The following is a 21,852-nucleotide window of genomic DNA, read 5'->3' as shown; positions in this document are numbered from 1 at the left end:
GCTTATCTTTAATCTGGTTGTTCCAGAGTTAGACCATTTTATGATAAACCAATTATCTAGTAAGCAAAATGTTCCTCTGAATTTGGTGATCCACTCTAGCAAATCATTCAAACCCAAGGAGGGGTTCTCAGGAACCTCTCTGATTTACAGCTTGTCAGTCATAAGTATCGGTAACAACCTGGGCTTGCAGTTGACATCTGAAGTGAAGGGCAGCCTTTGTGGCACTGAGCCCTTGACCTGTAGAATCGGATGCTATTTCCAGATAGATAGTGTCAGAATGAGTTAAATTGTGCTAGTATTGGTGCATTGCTTGAGGGTATGGAGGAAATCATACACAAACACACACACCCACGCACCCCCATCCCCCAAACCCTTAATGACTAACTCAACTTGCTTATTTATAATCATACCTTCCACAAAACAGTATAGCCCAACGTTTAGGAATGCAAGCTCCAGAATGTCTAGTATCATATCTCACTTCAGCACTTATTAACTGTGTAAACTTGAGCAAGTTGTTTAACCTGTGTCTAGTTTCCTGTCTGTGAGGATGGCAACAGCCCCCATCTCATAGGATAAAAGGAGACTATATTGTAAAGCACTTGACAAAGTGCCTGGCATGTAGTAAGTACTGACTAAAAGTTAGTAATTAAGAGAAACTTCATGTTGCACAGTCATAGCAATGCAGTTTTTTTTAATTTGAAGAGAGATAACAAGATAATTTGCTTATAAAGTATCTTGAGATGAATAAACAAGTCACATTTTAAATACATCTCTACATTAGTCAAATGATGTTTAGAGAAGAATTAATCTCCGTCCATGCCTTACCTGCTTAGGTTAATGTAAACACTGAAAATATTTTCAACCAGCCTATTGAAGACACTTCCAGTAAGTCCTTTATTAGGAGAAAGAACCTAATCCAGGACTAGATGATTGACATAAATATTTTTCCATAGGCTTTAGGTAGGAGAAGTTTGGCTCTAAGGACAACAGGGGGATTTACATTCAAGAAGAAGAATGTTCTTTGGGCATTGTTTCAGAATCACCTGGGATGCTGTTTTAAGAATAAAGATTTCCGTACTCCAATGAAGACTTACTGAATCAGAATGTGATTGAAAGAATGGGCAAAGATTAGGAAATGTGCACTAACAAGCTCTACCAGGGAATCTTATGCATAGAGTAGCATAAGAACTACTACCTCAAGGGAAGATCTGGTTTGAGTTCAGACCTAGAAATCACTGGCTACTGTTAAACAGAAATAATCATCTTTAGAAGAGAAATATTCAGGGGCAAGTATTAAATAGTGATATACTATTAAAAACCTCAAGTCTGTCTCAGTAAGCTATTATTATACTGGATAGTCAAGATACAGATGGTTTAGGTAGGGGGGAAGGGTAAAAGTAGCAAAACTTTGAAAACCCCTCAGTAAAGTTCATTCTTGGTCTTCTCTTCCTAAATTTGTTTTCAATTCTATTAGATTTAATCACTAAACAAGACCAAAAGAGAACTTTATTTTACATGACTTTATTTTCCATTTAGAACCATTTTATGCTTTACTTAAAAAAAAAAAAAAAACTCACTCTGCTTTTAATAGTCCTAAAAGCATTTTAACCAAAATCTTGATTTAGGAAGACTTAAGACATTGTGCATTATTTTAAATATTTTCATTCTTTCAGTAACTATTAAAAATAAGTTCACAATTAGGGTTTCAGATGTCCTAATCATATCTAGTTTGTTTTCATTTAATATTTTATCAATCCCATCATGTGCATACAGAAGTTAAGGTGATATATAAATTTTATCTCTTCCAGACACATTGATGATAATTAGCTCTTAATCTAACTACTATTTCATTTATTCAGAAATAGCATTTAGACATAAAAACCAGTATCTCACTTTGTAAAATAACCTTTGGTTAATTTACACAAATCTAATACAGCATGTTGTGTAACTTTTAAGTAATACAATGAGTTTCACTACTATCATTTTAGTTTTTAATATTTATTGTGTCAGCAGGGCTGAGAATATCACATGGTTCAGTCTTCTGCAGGAAGTTATATAATAAAAGCATAGCGCCTTTGAATATGAAAAATATCCCAAAGGCCAGGAGTCCTCTTAAAGGAATTGAAAGGTAGAGATTTCAGAGAATTTCTCTCATTTTCAATATGTAAAGTGACTAGTTTAAGTCACTTTTTGAAGACTTAGTGAGAAAACAGTGTTCCTTATGCCATTGAATAAAGCTACTAAAACCACAAGAATTTAGAGATATTGGTCCTAGGCTACATAATTAATGGGTCATCAAAAAAGAACCTGTCACTTAGTTACTAAGTATAAGTGAATTAACTTCCTATGCCAAGTAAGGGTCACACTTCACTTCCCTCATTTGTAAAAAGAAAAGGTGGCCTGGCCAGTGCCATTCAGGATTCTCTGCTAACTGTAAAATGTGGACTGATTTTCTTCTTTCTTATAGTCCATGTGTATATAAACTTTCAGTTCTTTAAATCAAAAATTTTTATGCACATAACCATGTTGGTGTATTACCCTTAGTTTAAAAATGTACAACTACATAAATAAAAACTATTGTTTCTTCAATATTACTTGACATTTCTTCTGTAATTTCTTTATTTAAAAAAGTAAATGTAACAAGATACTTAAAAAAGGCTAGATACAAAAGTAGTTAAGCTGCTCACGAACATTTAAAATTTTCCAAAATGTATCTTCAATAATCATGATCTTATAAAACATTTTACAGTTATCAGAAAGTGCCCAGGCTGAGTTTACATAACTGAAATACCTTAGTACAAATGTCTAATTAGAACTGAAGTGCAGTAACCTCCTGACTGACTGCTCATTGAAATAGGGATACAAAGAAAAAAAAGTTGATTGTGATAAAGTACTGTGCATTGGCCCCATCATATGTACAAAAAAGTGCCCTTACTCAAATGAACAAATTACATGCAAAATATTAGTGATATCATTTAATATCCTAGAGCTCAATGCAGCTAAAATAAACCGCAATAAAAGTGGTTTTCATAGGTAAAAGTGATTTCATCTCTAAGATCTGAATGTCCAGAACTTTTTACAAGTTCCATATACATGATACACAATTGCAGCCAACCACAAATTAAACAAACACCATAAAAAAAGTTAAAATGAAAACACAGAACATACTTAATTTTTTATTTTGAAATTCCCTATTCCCTCTATACAAGAACCTTTGCTGAAACACTTTCCACAAAGGCAGCAGTGAATTTTCAGAACATTTTACATTTTTCCCCTCAGCAAAAAGATAAATCACAGTGTAAATTATGTTGTTCTGCTGTCATCTTTGGCTGGGGTTAGACCCAGAAGTTGTCGACTAGCAAACCATTAGTCAAATGTTGCTAGTGCTCCTCAGGCCTTGAAGCTACAAACTCAGCAAGGAATGTTTGCATTTAATCTCTTTAAGGTACCACCAGGGGGTGTGACAGCATTAACTTCCATAAACTTTTATAGACAAATGGAAAAAAATCTACAAAATTAGCTAGTAATATTACACAGCAATACACACTTTTTATACTCTACACAAAACCAAAATTCTTGGTCTTAATGGCGAGTAGCAACTTCTGTTTGAGAATCTGTTTAGAGGAATAGAGTGGGACGTAAAGTCGAGAAATACAAGTGTTTGCAGTAGGAAGATGTTGGTCATCTGGTGGTCTTATTGTGATTGAGGGCATAGGCTGGAATCCTTCTTCACTTGCTGGTAAAGATGGGCTTGATGTCCAAAAGTAAACCTAAACAGGAATATAATAATTACAATTTTGGCTTTTAACAGATTAACATTAATTCTGGCGATATATACAGAGAACCCCATTCTTATGGTAAAACCTACAGAGGGATATTATTTTGAACTGGGTTTTAAATTTATTTCTTGTACTGAAAAGGTTCAGGGTCAGAAAAGAAAAAAGGGTCAGGTATGTAGAAAAGTGACTATTTCAAGGTCCTCAGTTTCTCTGCGGGCCTCTCCAGTGGCTTTTAAAGTCTTTTTTAGTGGAAATAGGGCACAAGGTCTCCAAAAAAGTTGTTTTGCATTTTATCTAACCCGCAAAATAATCCAGTAGTTTCAGTGCTATATTGTGATAACATGAATAAAGTGTTGGGGAGTATCTACGTACAAAAAATCCATGCAATAAGCCATATTAACACTGAATTTCACTACACATCTATTGTGTGTGACATCGTGTAAATAAATGTTAACTTCTGTACTTTGTCTCATTCCTCATTGATCTGTACATATATACATACATTACATTCTTACAGCGCCCAGTTCCTATTTCTTAAAGGTAAGGCTTTTTAAACCTAATGCATTCCAAAATGCACAACTAAAAAAGACAAATATATCCAATATCCCAGAGTGACTAGAAAACCTAAATGAACTACAGGTGACCCTTGAACAACATGGGTTTGAACTACATGAGTCCAGTTACATGTGGATTTTCTTTTTTTTTTTTTTTTAAGTAATCTCTACACCCAATGTGGGGCTCAAATTCAAAATCCCAGATCAAGAGTTGCACACTCCACCACATGCAAATTTGTTTTATAAATATACTACATACAGTACTATAAATGTATTCTCCTTATGATTTTAACATTTTCTTTAGCTTACTTTAAGAATACAGTTATATAATACCATACAAAATCTGTGTAATGGACTGTTATTGGTAGGCTTCTGGTCAATAGCAGGCTATCCGTAAAGTTTTGGGGGGACTCAAAAGTCATACTCAGATTTTCAACTGCATAGTGGGTTGGCTCCCTTAACTCCCACACCGTTCAGGGGTCAACTGTAATCTGCTTTCCTGAAAAATGATTTTATGAGAAATCTCCTCTAACTTCTACAGAAGGGGGCAGAAAAAGAATCCCTGTTAAGTGTCTCTTCAAAGAACTTTATAAAAGATGCTCTAGAGATAAAGCTGGTCCAATCCACTCATTTTACAAGTAAAGAACAAACTTAAAAGTGTTTCTCCAAAGATGGATATGGTTAGCCAGGGTAGATAGCTACCATTGCTGGACATCCCAAAAGCTGGAAGAAGAGAAATATACTACAAGACTTCAGAACTTTTCCTAGTGAACTGTGACTAAGAGGGGAATAAACTATGTAGTCTTACCCAGTAGCACAAAATACCCTATAATTTGCAGGACTAATAATTCAAGGGAGAACAGTGTGCTCTGAATAGTCTGTTATGTTCTTCAGCTCTTCTCAGACACATCAGGATAAAACCAACAACTGTGAAGCATTCTTCCCAGAAGAGGAGAGGGAAAAGACCCCTTGATATACTGCTTAAGCCCTACAAATAGAGGAGTGACACTCACAAATTAAAGCGTTTTATAGGAAATTCTGAGGCCCTTTACAAAGGGAGATCTTCTTTCTTTCATTTTAAAAACTGAATAGTTAGCAAATTTATCTTCCAGTAGAAGGCAGAAACTGCAGTGAAATTTAAGTGGTCTGTGAGAACTGAAGATTTATTGGTTTAGAAACAGAACATTAAAACTAGGGGATAAAAAAATAGTCCATTAAACACCTTAGAATTTATACCCGATAGCCAATCATTTCTGTTTCTGGTATGTCTTACAGAACTGATATGGCCCCTTTCTTAAAGAAACAAGGTACCTGAATCAAAAAACGGACTATATAGGTGGTAGAACCCTAACAATGAAACCAAAAAGGACAGATATGGTATTAGCACTGGCAGAGACTTTAGGATCCACAAGATCGGGAAAGCTGAATTACACGGAAGCAAGCAAAATTCCTGGAATCTACCTAGGGAACAACCTAAGTAGAAATTCCCAGAGTGGCTAAAACCAAGAATAGAATCAACTGACAGCTAGGACTACCGAAAAACCTGTCTCATTGTAGTGCAGAAAGAAATATTGGAAGGCTCCTGGAACCATGTAAAAATTGAGTCCTAAATGCAGAACCCCCTCCCAAAAATAAGTTACTGACTCAACTGAAGGTAAAGGGGAAACTGCTTTCCACACAACTAACCATTTTCCCTCTCAAAATTGGAGGATATTTCTAGAAATTGGATCATTTTTATATATTCCACAAGTAGTCTGGTTTTAGTTACTGAGAACTAAGGTGGGCTCGACAGGAGGAATATGAGTAAAAAGGATCTCTAGGATTTTCCACGTAAGGAATGTCCCTCAAATTTCTAAAACAAAGTCTGGTGAAGACTGCCTTTCAAGATTAATGGACAGGTTGATTTGGTTAATTTGGTTATATACTCAAGGCTGGACATAGATTCCACTGACTTGGTAGGCTTTTCACTATGACTAAAGTTTATATTATCTAGTTTATGATTCTAATAAGTAGGTTAGATTAAAATCATAGACTTGATACCCACATATCACAAGCTATTCTATTCCTAGTATACAGAGAGCAAACAAGATACTATTCAAAAATCTTGCCAAGACTTGCCACTGGTCAAAAGGATTAAGGATATATAAAAGGAGCAGCCAGCATATTTAAGCACTATAGGGAAAAAGAAACCCGTCTCAATTAACTGGTATTATCTTCTGGGACTAAGGACAGCATATCAATAGCTAAATGCATTTTACTCTTACAGGCTTTATTAATACTTCAGGTTTTCAGTTCCAGAGTAGAAAAACTAAAACTGCCTTATATTTCTGACCTTTCTATAATTTCCTTAACCAAAATTAAAATGACCAACCATTGTTTACAAACTTAAAAGGCTATCATACACAGTATTTAAAAATTTCATATCTTCTACAAATTTCGTGAAATTTTTAACTTACAAGGTCTTGTCGTTCTGTCATGCTCATCTTCTCTACTATTGACCAGAACCAACGCTTGAACTGCAAGAGCTTCTCAGCATTTTCTCCTAAGAATGAAGTATATAAATCCAGTATACTATATTAGTTGTTATTTTAAAATACTGCTTCTTATAAAAATAGATTAAAATTGAAATTTTAGGATCAGAGGTCTAATTCCTAATATAGGAAATTAGGACCATTTGCATAATGTAAAACCTATATAGTTCATTAGTCAATCCTGACTTAAGATGACCAAGAAAAATGAACCACCAGCCTCAAAAATGATAATCACATGACTAATGCCATCTATAATTCATGATTCTTCTCATGAACTTAAACCAGTGCTTCACAAATTTTACTGAGTTTACAAATCACTTGGGGATCTTTTTAAAATGCAGATTCTCATTTACTAGGTCTGAGGGGAGGGAGAAAAGGAACAGAGATTCTGCATTCCTAAACAACTTTTAGATGATGCTGATGCTGCTTATCTGAGGATCATATTTGGAGGGGCTTTAGGTATTTATTTTCCTCCAAACTCCTCTTAGGTTTTTGGTTTGTAAATGAGACAAATTCTTATCTCACAAGTATTGAAAACTATTATACAATGAATCTATATGTTGCCAAGCACAAAGAAAAAAAACCAAGAAAATTTATCCAAATAGCTGTTTGCAAAATGTGAAAAAGGGGGAAAAAATGGTACCTGCATGTACACAGTAATTTTGAACTACACGTGGACTCATTTCTTGGCGCTTCCAGTGTTCTATTACACAGCCACAGCAAAAACCCTATTCTTAGGCTTAGGGGACTTTGAAAACAGAGTTGCTGCAAATCAGGCCCTGAAGGTATATGTTATTCTAGGAGGACTGTCACTACCTCTTGTTATTCTTTCTAGATTCTCCATGTGTTTGTGTGTTGTTACACCTTTGTAAGTGAGCTTTGGGTCCAGTTCTACAAAGCAAACACCATATAAATTCTTCAATTAGAGAGTCTTAAGAGAAACGAATTGGGAAAGGCCAACAGAATTGTCACATGGATTATTTTTTCTTAGTATATAAAAATCCTTTTATGTAGTTGCTCACCACGAAGAATTTTTACTTGTATTTATACTAAACCATGTATTCTTTAAAACCTAGAAAAATTAAAGAATTAAGAATAACCTAATGCTAAGCCATCATAGTTCAATCATATCTTAAAAATGTAGACAAAAAACTTTTTAAACACCTGGGTAACACAGCATTTCTAAGCCCCGTAAATGTATCTATCTAGTTTATTCCATAAACATTCAAAAAATTTCATACCTGATTCATCATTGAAAGAGGTGAAACTGATCAACATCTGCACATTAACTTCACCACAGCCATTTACCAAAAGCCTAAAATCTTCTGCTGTTAAATCCTCTAATGAATTTTTTGGAAGCACATCCAGTAGACCTTTCCTCATTGCCTACAGAATATTTTAAAAATTACCTTTTTATTAGTCTCAGTACTTTATTTTCCATGTAGCATTATTGTTAAAGCCCAGTATCTAATTTTAGCAGACTAAGAATACTAGTTCTCATTTTAAACCAGAAAGAAAGAAATTAAGTTCTGTATTTTGAATTGAATAGATTCAAAAGAGGCGGGGGTCGGTGGGGAAGGCATCATGAATAGGCTACGGGTTCGGAAGTGAAATGGTATTGTCATACAGCAGGATTTAACTGAACATACTTTAATTATGTTAACAGGCTAGTCATTAAATAAAAATGCTTCAATGTGTCAAACATGCTATCCTGTCACATCCTATGAAAGGTATCATAATGACAAAAAAACCCCACAAATCTGAAATCTAGAAGCTTACTGAGAAATTTCTCCCTTGCTGTGAGTCCTTTTGCTATAATAAACCATGACTATAATTGCCTTGGAGTCCCTTCTGGTCCGTCACCTAGACGTGGGTGGTAGTAGGACCCCAAAACAGTAGTCATTTCAGTTCCACAAGAATCCTTTCCAAACTTTTACTCACCAAATTGACTTTTTGATGATTACATAGTTTTTCCACATAGTTTTACTGAAAAGAGAGCGCTTGGACTGGAGTCAGGTATAATTTACACTGTACATAATTTAATTTGGTTTAAAAGTTTTAACCTTTGATAGGCAAGCTGAATATACTCTGAACTAGTTTACCACACAGGAAGATACAAAGAGCCTCATCAGATCAAAGAACACTGGGCGCCTGGGTGGCTCAGTTGGTTAAGCGACTGCCTTCGGCTCAGGTCATGATCCTGGAGTCCTGGGATCGAGTCCCGCATCGGGCTCCCTGCTCAGCAGGGGGTCTGCTTCTCCCTCTGACCCTCTTCCCTCTCGTGCTGTCTCTCATTCTCTCTCTAATAAATAAATAAAATCTTTAAAAAAAAAAAAAAAAAAGATCAAAGAACACTTTTGAAAAAGTACTCACGTGTAATGGCTGCTCCGCAACTACCAACATTCTGTGTTCTGCGTACTTCCGCACATACTCATACACGTTCTGGGGAGTCACTGGTATATTTACACCATTAGGAATAAGTTCAACCTGTAAAAAAATTTAGCCTTGCAATTTAAAAGCAATTTTGTCAAAGCAGTAGTAAGTCCACAGTTCATAAAACAATTTCCTAAAATTCTAAAATCCAAAGACAATTCTGGGGGCCTCTGGGTGGTGCAGTTGGTTACGCGTCCAACTTTTGGTTTCAGCTCAGGTCATGATCTCAGGGTAGTGAGATCGAGCCGTGTGTAGGGCTCTGCGCTAAGTGCAGAGTCTACTTAGAGTTTCTCTCTCCCTCTCCCTCTGCCCAACCCCCACTGTCTCTAAAATTAAAAAAAATTAAAGAGAATTCTGTATCTGAAAGTATCTAAGAGATGCAAAAAAAGTACAAAAAACTCTTCTACCTTTCAGTCTGTCTCATTAACTCTCCATCTCTCTCTCTCTGTGCCTGTCCAGATATCTACTGTTTTTTCTCTGTATGTTTGTGTCTCTTGTTCTTTCCCCATCTAAATTATTTCTATATAAGATAAGCAAAACAGACTAACCAAATTCTCTTGCCAGAACCAGAAAATTACATATTTGCTTTACCTGTCCTCCACCCTCTTCTTTACACAAGTCAATTGCAAATGCCAAATCCATTGCAGAGAAAACAGCATCAGCATCTGAACTCTGAGAAGCGAGGATAAGTTGCCGTAAACTCTCATACATCACAGGGTCAAAAAAAGCAAAATCATGCCAATTGACCTAAGAAAGTAATCATATGAGACATCTTTACTGAATTTTATCTAATTTGAAGATATAAAGAATAATATCCCACTAAATATAATTGATCTGAAGAGGTAAAATGTTAATCTTTGGCTCTGATAATTATTTAACTTTCAAAATATAGTAAGTGTAATATATATTTTGAAAAAAATTTAAAGCCAGTAAGTGGAGGAGTTTAAGTTCCAAAATAATTTATTTGCAAAAACCTACACTAATTATTAAACAGTGATTATGCTGAGCAGCTGGTCCTTAGTATACATCCTATTTAGTCTTGATTATAATCATAAAATATAGATTATTCTAGATGATGAATCTGATGCTCGAAGAAATTCAGTAACTTATTCAAGATCATATCATTGGGTTAAACTTGAGTCTATTTGATTCCATCTTTCCCATAAACCTTGTTAAAAAGGCAATGCATCAACATTTCTGAGCTGTTGCTATGCTTTAAATCCAGTTCTTCTTTGCACAAGAACATTTTAGCTGGAATACTTTAAGAATTCAAGAGGGTCAGAGTTTACATCATTATATGTGTACATGCATACATATGTACACACACATATATATTATACATTGCTGGAAAAGACTAAAATATTTCATTGTTTTGTGTCAAGTAATTTCGTTATAATACCTTTAGGAACACTGACAGTTGTGTTTTAAATCAAAAGCTGCATAATTAGTATTATACATTAATTTTAAAGGATGTGGTCCCCCCCATATAAAAAGAATGTGCAGGCAGTCAGACTATCAAAGCGCATAAAGAAATTAAGCTAATTCTATCACCCAGAGATAAATATCAAGCATGCTACGTGGTATTTTCTCACATTCTTTTGTCCCCTCTCCCTCCTGTACATCTTACATATATTTTTGAAGCCAACAACACTCTTTTCAATAAAATACTACTTCTACTTCCACTACCACCTGTTTGAACAAATAGTAATAGTTAAAATCTATTAAGCACTTACCAGGCACTACAGTTTTACCATTTTGCAAATGGGAAAATATGCCATAGGTGTGAGGGGATTTGTCTGCATCGAGATCCAGGTCTGTGAGACACCCCCAAACCCACCAGTGTCACCCACTCTGCCAGGCTATCTCCTCCATGTATTGAGATTTTTTTTCCCATGTCATTAAATGTTTGAAAATGATTTATAATGGCTATAAAAGGAAATTTTTGCAATTGTAAAAGCAGTTAGGTTCATTAAAATCACTTACTTTCCTACCAAGCAACACTTTAATTACATGTCTATTCAATGTAATAGGACATAGTTCATTCTGTAACAGACATAGTCCAAGAATCCTAAAAATAAAAACAGGGAAATATATTTAAATTTGAAAATAATTCTAAAACACATATAACCCCACACATACATACATAATATACACACAGTATTTTGAGAAATTTTCTACAGCCTCATTTCTAATCCGTATGAAGAACATACACATTTTAAAAACTAATGTTTTTTCTCAAACTGAATTTTTTTAAAAATTCAAATATAAGATTAGCGTTATTTTACCTGCCAATGTTTCTGAAACAATTCAACCTTGCTTCTGTGTTTTTGCCAGGCCTTGGAGTATAAAATCCTCTTTTTCCAGGTTGGTAAAACAAAGGGGCATTATCATCACCATCGTCTGTATCATCTAAATCCATATCTACAACACTTCGACTAGAGCCATGACGCTTTCGGTTTTCCTAGTAATAGAATATCAGATTAAGTCCCAAGATTGATTTTATTTTTTTTAAGCTTTTATTTATTTGAGAGAAAGCATGCATGCATGCAAGGGGAGTAGGGAGGGTCAGGAACAAGCAGATTCTGCACTGAGCGTGGAGCCTGATGCTGGGCTCAATCTCAGGACCCTGAGACCATGACCTGAGCCGAAATCAAGAGCTGGACACTTTACTGACCGAGCCACCCAGGTGCGCCCCAAGATTGGTTTTAAAAACAAAACATATGAACTAGTTGTCTAAAATCACTCAAAGTGAAGTCAGGTAGGTAAAGCAACATTTATATTTAAATGTAAATACACTCTTTAAGTCATCCTTTTAGAACTGTGATAATACAAAGCTCATGCCGGGGTGCCTGGATGGTTCAGTTGGTTGAGCGACTATCTTCAGCTAAGAGCATGATCCCAGAGTCCTGGGATCGAGCCCCACTATTGGGCTCCCTGCTCTGTGGGGATCCTTCTCCTCCCTCTCCCTCTGCTGCTCCCCCGCTTGTGCTCGCTCTCTGTGTCAAATAAAAAATAAATCTTAAAAAGAAAAAAAATAAAGCTCATGCCTATTAAATCTTTCTCTGTCCATTTAAAATCACTAATGAAACTGGTAGCTTCTTTCACCCTAATTCCTTAAAGATGTTTTTACTAGATATATGAATGATGAACCACTGTCTTCTGGGCCGTACCATTCTGATGAGAAATCCACTGTCTTTCAAATCAGCGTTTCTCTATATGTAAGGCACTATTCTTTGACTGCTTAGTTTTACAGCAATTCAATTATATATAAAACATAGTTTTCTTTCCCTTTATCCTATTTAGGGCTCACTGAATCTTTAAATCTAGATCTTGTACCAAATTTGGGAGGCTCTCAGCTGCTATTTCTTCAAGTATTTTCACGTAGTAGTCTCTCCTTTTCTTCTGGGTACTTCAATGACATGGATGTTTGATCTTTCATTATGGTCCCACAGATTCCTGAAATTGTTCTTTTGTTCAAAATCTTCTCTCTGTTCTTCAGAGTAGATAATTTCTATCTTCAAACTGACACTTTCCTATCATCTTCATTCTGCTATTGACCTATCTACTGAATTTTTTTTAGACGTACTTTTTTAAGATTTTATTTGAGAGAGAGAGCACAAGTGGGGGGGGGGAGAGAGGGAGAAGCAGGCTCCCTGCTGAGCAGGGAGCCCAATGTGGGACTTGACCCCAGGACTCTGGCATCATGACCTGAGCCAAGGCAGATGCTTACCCGACTGAGCCACCCAGCATCCCTAGACGTTGCACTTTTAAAGTTTATATTTCTCTGCTGTGAACCTCTTTCAGTTCACTAGTGCTTAACTTTATCTCATATTCTATCAGATAAAGATACCCCCATCTCATATAATAGGAGATGAAGTCTTTGATAATTCCAACAAGTAGGTCATCTTGAACTTAGCATCTACTGGTTCTTTTGCCAGGAGAACTGATGGGTCTTTTCTGGTTCTTTGTACGTTGAGTAATTTTGGAGGATATCCTGGCTGTCTGAATATTAAGTTGTGAAACTCTGGGTCTTGTTAAAATGATAGGGAGAATGTTGATGTTTTGGGCGTTTAGTAGACAACCTGGTTAGATTCAGGTTGGAAATATCACCGTCTGTGTGCAATGTTTCCGATAACAAATTTTCAAAGCCTTTTATTATACTTTTTGGGTCTGCCCTGCATATATGCACCATGGATAGTCTGGGACCTGGGCAATGGTTTAATAATTACAGTTTAGTTCTCAAAGCCTTTTCTATCTTCCAACTAAGACGGGAGTAAAAGAGATCAGCTTTACTCTCCACCTGAAATAATGCCATACCAGCTGTTTTATCGTTTTGACCTCCCTCTATAATCTGGGTGCTACTGTCTACCTTTCAGAATCCTCAGGCAGTTCCTTTTCACGTTTTTTTCAGTTTTTAGTTGTAATCAGTGGAAGAGATAAGATTATGCTGGGTTTGCTCCACCATGGCTGGCACTGAAGTTCTCGGGGAACTAAAAAAGCCTTCCTCACTGCTCCTCCACATGTCTCATTTTCTCTGCATCTTTGCAACTCACTTCTTCCTTGAGGAACAAGCCCCAAGAAATTCATGACATCTCTAAGTTAAAGCTTAATTCAAGCTGTGCTAAGTTGGAGTTCCAAGTGCTTATTAGCATATGTACAAAACACCTCTTACCTGTACCTTTTCTGAGGAGTCTAATAATCCAAGATCCAGGATACTATCAGCTCCATTTTCCCTAAAACAAACCAAAAGCCTTTCACATTCCAGATAATTGAGACTTCTAGAATTTAGAGTAGAGAAACATGCATTTGAATTTATAAAGATTTATAAATACATTTATTAAAGGTTTTAAAAAATATCCAGGACACTTACTAGTCAGTGCAATTATAGAACAGAGAAGTCAGTATTATATACACAAAAAAACATTAGATGCTACATGTGTGATTCAAGATAATGAGCTAAGGGCTACCTGATTTAAGACAAAATAATGCAGTCTTCATAGGGGTACTGAAGCTCAAGCTCATAGGGAGCATTGTAAAAGAACAGAAAATGTTCAGAAGGCAAACACAATAGGAACCAAATTCTTTGGTGTGTTTAATTATTTTAGAATACTAATTCACTATTCACATTATATAGCCAGCTGAAAGGAATCAATAGATTATACATTACTTGCATTCAACAGAAAACACTACTAAATTAGCAATCCTTACATATCAAAATCTTTTTATCAAAATGCACATTCCTCATAACCTTTTCTATAATGGGCTGAGCTCTATTGGGGTGCTGATTACCTCCAGAGACAGGAAAAAGGAATGAAGAAACAGTACATAAAAGTCCATAGAAGAAAAATAGTAATAACCAGCAAAGAAAATAAACTTTTAGCAATAGTCTCCCTTCCCCCCCCCTCCCTCCAGTAGTAGTCTTTTGGCTTGGACCATTCAAAGGCTATGAAACAGGTAAGTGGCTGTTACATTTCAGTGCTTAGCCTACCCACTTATCCATTTCTGGGACTATATACAATCTAAGTTCCTTGTGCAAAATCATGACTAGGAAGAAAAGAGAGAAATTTGCATCTAAAAAGCCTCAAACTCGGTATTAGGGTAGCCTCAGGATAGAAGGCACAGGGTAAGTTTGGCTTATCTTCCTGATGTCACTTTTACTTGTCACCTTGGGAAAAGAATAATTTAATTATTAGGTATTTTTAAGTTTTATATTAAAACAAATACAGAAAGCAAAAACTTGCATGGATTTTTAAGATAAATCAGGGTATCTAAAAGAAGCTTCATGCTTATGGTAAGAACTCAGGGACTATACCCTAATTCCTTGAAATAGCTGGCCTCTGCCATTAGGGGTATTCTGGTAGAAAATCTAGATGTACTTTTTACAAGTAATTTCTAAATATCAGGTATATAAAAGATTTTTAGAACTTAAGTCACTGCTAAAATTCTTTCTTTCTAATACATGTGAAACTCAACTGTCTCACTCGTGGATTTTAAGCCATCTCTTATAAAACCATTTGATGTTGTGTACTTTATAGTATAAATTTTAAGATATGGTAGCACCTACATCCTAAAAATAAAGTAGTTGATGTTTAAACTGAAATGCCTTCCCAATTATACACATTACCGTCCATGTGCTATAATGAGTTCCATGGCTTCATCCACTCTTGCTCTCAGAGAATCTTCACTTGCTAGAAGCAGCAGCAGCTGAGCTGGGGATAATTCCAACAGCATGCCAGTGATTTTACTTGCAAACGCCTGTAAACAATGAACAAAGTTAGTTGCCCCTACTCTCTGAAACCTCTTGTCTAAATCAACAATCTTTTATCCAAAAAAAAAAAGAAGAAAATATAGACACTTGGATAACAAAAAAATTTCTCAACTAGTAAGGTATTTTATTAAACTGGAAGCTTAATTATAGAGAACTTTGGTAGTCTTATTAAAGCTAGTTTAAAATTTGTATGACAAACCTTTTAAGATTTTTGCTATCCATGAGTAAACATACAAATACTCAGTTTCCATTTTCCCCCTCAGAGAGCCAAAACATTTCTTTCATGTAGGGTAGAAGAAAAGAAAGGGAGAGAAGAAATGAAAGAGGGAGAAGAAAGATGCCTATAATTAAGGCTAAAGATTTACTGAAAGAACTATAATTGGTTTTGTTTTATTTTCTCTTGCTAGAACACATATATGTAAGTCATATATAAAGGAAAAACACAACTAGTTTATGTTTCATACTGTATGAAAGAAACCTTTGACAGATAAAAATCTTCTGGCAACACTTAACAGCAATAAAGTACATTATTTGCAGTATGTTTTAGCTACAACTTGATAACAGATTAAAAAGTCTGCTTCAAAAAGTAACAATTTGTACAAATAAAGGTACAAATTAAATGCACAGATAATTACTTTAGCACACAAGGAACTTATTAGGTAGAATGCCAACTTAGCATAGGTAGAAAAAACAAACCTCCCTCTCAAGCTACCCTCCAGCAAATTTTGCTGCTTTCCCTCTTAAGCTTCCTTTTTACTACAGTCCTCAACCACGGAACTTGCCAGGAGCTAGCATTTTTACAATGCCAACTTTAATTCAAACACAAAAATGGCAGAGTCAGTTAAGAGGAAGCTAAGTGCACCATACATACTGGCTGCATTGCTTGTACACGGGGATAAAGTCTCTCTCCAAGAGCCTGACGATGTGCTGGCAGAGGATCAGGATCATCACTAGGATTCCCTTCAGAGGCTGGTCTGAAGGGCCTAGTGTCAATGGAAAGCTGTCTTCTAAAGTCTCTGTAAGAAGAACAAAGCTATTGTAACTTATTTCCCTTGTCTGCAAAAAACATCAGCACAACTGCTAACGAAGATGAAAAACCAGAGCATATAGGTAGCTCCAGTTATGGGAAAGGCAGTGGAATGCCTAATAGATGACGGCTGGGAAATAAAGATTTTCTAGATGTTGTTACTTAAGAATCTATAAATTTGCAATGCATAGTTCAATTTGATTCTAAGGGAGCAGGACCATAAAATACCAGAAATCAAAAATCCACCCACATTTCCTGGAAATTTTAGTCCAAAGTAAAATGCCACCCACCCTAACAGGAGAAAAATTCAGAGGTTTAAATATAATACAATTTCCACAATTAAAATTTTAAGACAAATTTGGGAAAGAATGATACTAAGTTATGTAATTTTAACTGCCCCAGGGTTTTAAAAGCAGAACATTTTAATAACAGTACAGTTACTATTCATTTATCCAAATATTAAAACTTTTTCTAAAAAATAGTCCATAATTGAGACCCTCCCATTACAGGCCTACCTTCAGTTTCATTCAAAAAGGTGGCATTCAGTAAGATACAAAAGGATCTCACCTATCTCGATCTCTCCGAGAACCTGCTCGCAAGCCACTACTCCTTCTCATTTCCCTTTCTCTCTCCCTTTCCCGATCCCTCTCTCCTCTGTTCCTTAATCTCTGCATTAAACCTGGAAGAAAACATGAAACACACTTTGTTTAGATACATGTAAATGCAACTACTTTAACTCTGGAAGTCGATGTGAGGACTTGAGACAAACAGAAGAACATGACAGGTGAAGGTTCTCTCTCAGCATCTGTGTCAGTGCCTTTCTCTGATTCTCCCTCTGGTTTTGAAGGTTGGGGGTAATTGTACAGAATGTACCTGGCATAATAGATATTCACTCAGTAATGAATTATGTCACAATTGTGAAATAATACGTAGCAACTGGGGCTGCTGTTTTCACCATAAATAATGCTAAGATTTCTTATGTGATTAGAGTCCTATCTATTTTCTTTATTCTTAGTTTTGGGCATTAAGCATTACAGGCTACCTAAGACATTAGCTCTTATTTTCAAAACCTTGAGCATAATAAGCCAAAGTATGGTTTCCTAAAGAGAGTGCAGAAAAGTTATTTCTGAAATGTTATGACTTCCCAGGTTCGCTCATTCACATTTGCCAATTTCTTTTTGTTATTAAGACTACAGAAAGTCAAATGGTAAAACTAATGATGAAAGGTTGGAGTACTCTACACCATCTTTTCATCCTCAATCCTTCTTGGAGCTCATTCAGCCTCTATGGTGGCAGTTTACAGAACCCCAATAGAGTATCACTACAGCCTAGATGAAATACAGGATTTTCCTAGTAATTCCCTCCCCCTGAATTATCCACCTACAATATGACAATTTCTGCCCCCACTTTACATGAATCCCCAATTATAAGCTACTTAGGGCATTTGTAATTTTTTTTTTTTTTTTAAGATTTTATTTTGAGAGAGAATGAGAGAGATAGAGCATGAGAGGGGGGAGGGGGGAGGGTCAGAGGGGGAAGCAGACTCCCTGCCGAGCAGGGAGCCCGATGTGGGACTCGATCCCGGGACTCCAGGACCATGACCTGAGCCAAAGGCAGTCGCCCAACCAATTGAGCCACCCAGGCTCCCCGGCATTTGTAATTTTCACAGATTTTTTTTTTTAATTTGAAAATTAGGTAAGAATCCTAATCCTTAAGTGCTGGTCCTCTAGGAGGTCGAGCTTGAGCCAGGATGTTAAACAGAAAATCTTATTACCAAAAAAACAAAGTCTTGCTAAATTATACAGTGAGGTTAATAATACGGTCAACCAATCTATATTTGGTTGCAAGCTCCTTATCTCATTGGGGACCGGTAGCAACTCTGCAAACTGTACTCTGAATAGCACTGCTCTAGAGAATAGTATTTTCTTAAGTATCTGTGCTAATTAAATACAAGGGTGGTAGAAATACTGTAATGTGCTCATTGAATTTTTCTATTACCGTAGAGCTTAAAACTTCCCACTCCCCAAACATGTAACAACTGAGATGAGAAACTCACACAGTCACATTTATGAAAATAAATGGGTCAGTAAAAGTGCCAAGTGCTAAACTGCTGATTAGAGTAGTTTAAACAAGATTAAATCATTAACCTAGAATAAAATTGTCTAAAAATGTGAATGTACACTAAAGTTCTCCCACTATAAATACTTGTAACTGTAATTATAATGTTTTGATGAAACAAGAATTGAAACAAGAATTTTTCTCCTCTTAATCCCCTTTACCAATTTCATCCATCCACATGATTTTTATGATGCTTGTTATCCGGAGACTACTTACTTGTATGAGTGCCTTTGTTGGCATTTTGGATACAATCTAAATTTGGCAGTTTTTCATTAGACAAAAACGCCTGTGCGATGGCTGTATAAAAGCTCCGCGCTACGCCACTGCCCTCTCCCGGCTCGTCCTTAAATGTGACTTTCACTCTGTGTACAGCCATTGGCGTAGTAGCACATCTTCGACCAAAGTGATTGTTAAGCTGCCTCATGGTCTGCTGAATGAGAAGATCTCGATCCCGATCAACCTATTAAAATGCACCAAAAAGTAGTAAAGTTCAGTGTTAGAAACCACTTTGAAATTTTTCTATATAAAATATGAAACTGTAATATTAGTTTCTCGGGAGTTTAACTACAAAGTAATCTGGGTTCCTGGGAGCTTATATATTCCAAATTAAAAACTTTTTTTTTTTTTTGAGAGAGAGACAGAAAGTGAGCATGGGGGTGTGGGCGGGCACAGACAGAGAGGGAGAGAGAAAAATTTCAAGCACGCTCTGCACTGGGCTCAATATCACGACCCTAAGATCATGACCTGAGCCAAAATCAAGATTCGGACGCTTCATCGACTGAGCCACCCAGTTGCCACCCCCGGCCCCAAATAAAAAACATTCTAAAGCATATAAAAATGTCTTGCTTAAATCAGGATAATGGAATTTAACTCAATCTAATATTTTTTTTTTTTTTTTTTAAAGATTTTATTTATTTATTTGACAGAGAGACACACAGCGAGAGAGGGAACACAGGCAGGGGGAGTGGGAGAGGAAGAAGCAGGCTTCCCGCAGAGCAGGGAGCCCGATGCGGGGCTCGATCCCAGCACCTTGGGATCATGACCTGAGCCGAAGGCAGACGCTTAACGACTGAGCCACCCAGGCGCCCCAATCTAATATTTTCTTAATAAGCCTACTGGAAAACAGCAATTTGTTCAATTTTGGAATATACCAGGATAATTCCAAGTAAATCAAGTGTGTTTTAAAACCAAACAAACACAAACCAAAAAAACTGCTAGCAAATACTACAAAACACAGGATATTCCTTTGGTGACAGAAAACCACAAGCAAAGTAAAAGAAAAATGATAAGCTGGGAAAACGGTGAGTGCGTTCTGTTACAAAGATATATATTTATGAATAGTATACACAGCGCTGTAAGATAATGTGCTTCTAAAAAATCTAAAAAATTGAGAAAAAAACTTAACAGAAAAAAATGGGCAAGATATACCAAACGGTTCACAGAAAAAAGTAAAATACTTAAATATATGAAACAATGTTTAACTTTGCTCATAATAAGAGAAATGCAAATTAAAACTACACAAGATGCCATTTCTTACCTATCACATTGGCAAAAATCTAAACATTTGACAAACTGCTGGCAGGACTATAGAGGCATCTCAGATTAATGTTGCAAGTGCAAAAATACATAATCATCATGCAGAAGTATTTTCCAGTATTTGCCAAAATTACATATGCATATGCCCTTTGACCCATGTCTAGGTCCTATGTCTAAGAATCTATCTCAAAAATACACACACTAGCCAAAAAAGAAAAACACACACCACTATTTGTAACAGCAAAAGATTAGAAATAAACCCAAATATCTATCAATAGGAGATTGCTGGGGCGCCTCGGTGGCTCAGTCAGTCAAGCGTGTGCATTCGGCTCAGGTCATGATCCCAGGGTCCTAGGATCAAGCACTGCGTCGGGTGCCCTGCTCAGCGGGGAGCCTGCTTCTCCCTCTCCTCCCCACCTGTGCTCTCTGTCACTATCTCTGTCTCTCTCTCTCTCTCTCAAATAAATGTTTAACCAAAAAAAAAAAAAAAAACCACACAAAAACAAAACTGTGATACAACCATAAAATGCAGTACTAAGACAAAACAGCTGTAAAAGGAAGGCAGAACACTGCTCTATGCAGCAATGGCTTTACCTCTGGGATATACTGTTAACTGGGAAAAGCAAGATGAAGTAAAATGCGTAGCACACTCGGGGTCAGGAGTAGGGGAGAGAGATGGCTAATGAATACATACACACACATGCACGATTACTTTTTTTTTAAAGGAGGGAAGACAATTAAAAAAAAAAAAAAAAAACCTGAAGGGGAGAAGTGGGGGCATGGTAAAAGAGACAGAAATAGAAACTAGACTTCCCTAAATATAACTTCTTCTGTAGAGTTGGCCTTGCACTATTATAGATATTTTACATTAATGACAAAACCAAGCCAAAAAAAGGAGAGAAAGCAATCCCTAGAAGTTGAAAAGCAAAATGAAACTAAAGGCCCTGATTGTGTGCAATCAGTAGCAAAACCACACAAAGAAAAATTATTTCAAGTGACTTGAAGCAATTTGACTGTATCTCTAGTTGGATAAGTTCTAAGGGCAAAAAACTGCAAGTAAATCTTAGGCTATTTTCGATCATTGTTTTGGGTGGTCGTGTGGATGTTGTAACTCTAAAACTGCCATGTATATGCCATAAGATAAAAGCAAAGGAGTAATTTTCTTAGTGGTGTTGGGAAGTTGGATTTTTGGTTTGGAAGAAAGGAGATAAAGACTAAGAGGTGGAAATAAAACAATTACGTGATCCTAAATCTCGAATTTGAATTGAAAATATCAAGTATGCACTTACAATGTAATTTCTTTTTTTTTTTTAAAGAAAATTTCCTAGCTCTATCCATTGAAAAGACCTAGAAACCATGACCAACCTAGTAGGCAGGGAGCAACCCTACAGCCCAGATTATAATCTTGAAATACTTTTCTAAAAGGAACCAAGGCTTCTTGAAGAAATGGTTGATTTAAGGTCTGTGACAGGAAATATACAAGATGAGACATACCAAAAAGTAAAGAAGTTATCAAAGATTGTTGGGAGTCCTGTCAAAAGGACCGAGGAGCCAAAGAGGACTCAGGACTCCCACTAGCCAAAGAGACGATCTGAGCATCAATGGA

The 21,852-nt window shown here is 36.2% G+C and overlaps 1 protein-coding gene and 1 long non-coding RNA gene across 7 annotated transcripts in view; one reads left to right on the top strand and one right to left on the bottom strand.

The window, feature by feature from the left end:
• The window catches only part of LOC144381829 (uncharacterized), a 67,757-nt gene that overhangs the window by 41,444 nt on the left and 4,461 nt on the right, over nucleotides 1–21,852 (top strand). The window lies entirely within an intron of this gene.
• UBR5 (ubiquitin protein ligase E3 component n-recognin 5) overlaps nucleotides 3,164–21,852 on the bottom strand; it is a 136,874-nt gene continuing 118,185 nt past the window's right edge. For 4 of the 6 annotated variants that reach the window (XM_078072160.1, XM_078072161.1, XM_078072162.1 and 1 more), the window contains exons 48-59: nucleotides 18,927–19,170; nucleotides 17,160–17,271; nucleotides 16,437–16,581; nucleotides 15,422–15,552; nucleotides 13,970–14,030; nucleotides 11,583–11,758; nucleotides 11,281–11,365; nucleotides 9,889–10,044; nucleotides 9,238–9,351; nucleotides 8,106–8,250; nucleotides 6,790–6,875; nucleotides 3,164–3,770 (exon numbers count right to left, since the gene is read on the bottom strand). In XM_078072160.1, the coding sequence (XP_077928286.1) occupies nucleotides 3,558–3,770; nucleotides 6,790–6,875; nucleotides 8,106–8,250; nucleotides 9,238–9,351; nucleotides 9,889–10,044; nucleotides 11,281–11,365; nucleotides 11,583–11,758; nucleotides 13,970–14,030; nucleotides 15,422–15,552; nucleotides 16,437–16,581; nucleotides 17,160–17,271; nucleotides 18,927–19,170 (1,668 nt within the window). In that variant the 3' untranslated portion in view covers nucleotides 3,164–3,557. Of the gene's footprint in view, nucleotides 3,771–6,789; nucleotides 6,876–8,105; nucleotides 8,251–9,237; nucleotides 9,352–9,888; nucleotides 10,045–11,280; nucleotides 11,366–11,582; nucleotides 11,759–13,969; nucleotides 14,031–15,421; nucleotides 15,553–16,436; nucleotides 16,582–17,159; nucleotides 17,272–18,926; nucleotides 19,171–21,852 lie in introns of those variants that run through there. The other 2 variants (XR_013447754.1, XR_013447755.1) reach the window with 2 other exon arrangements.

This window comes from Halichoerus grypus, chromosome 5 (genome assembly GCF_964656455.1).
Source record: "Halichoerus grypus chromosome 5, mHalGry1.hap1.1, whole genome shotgun sequence".
In the NCBI taxonomy this organism is placed as follows: domain Eukaryota; kingdom Metazoa; phylum Chordata; class Mammalia; order Carnivora; family Phocidae; genus Halichoerus; species Halichoerus grypus.
The sequence above is the reverse complement of the archived record's forward strand: the minus strand, read 5'-3'. Positions and strand labels throughout refer to the sequence as shown.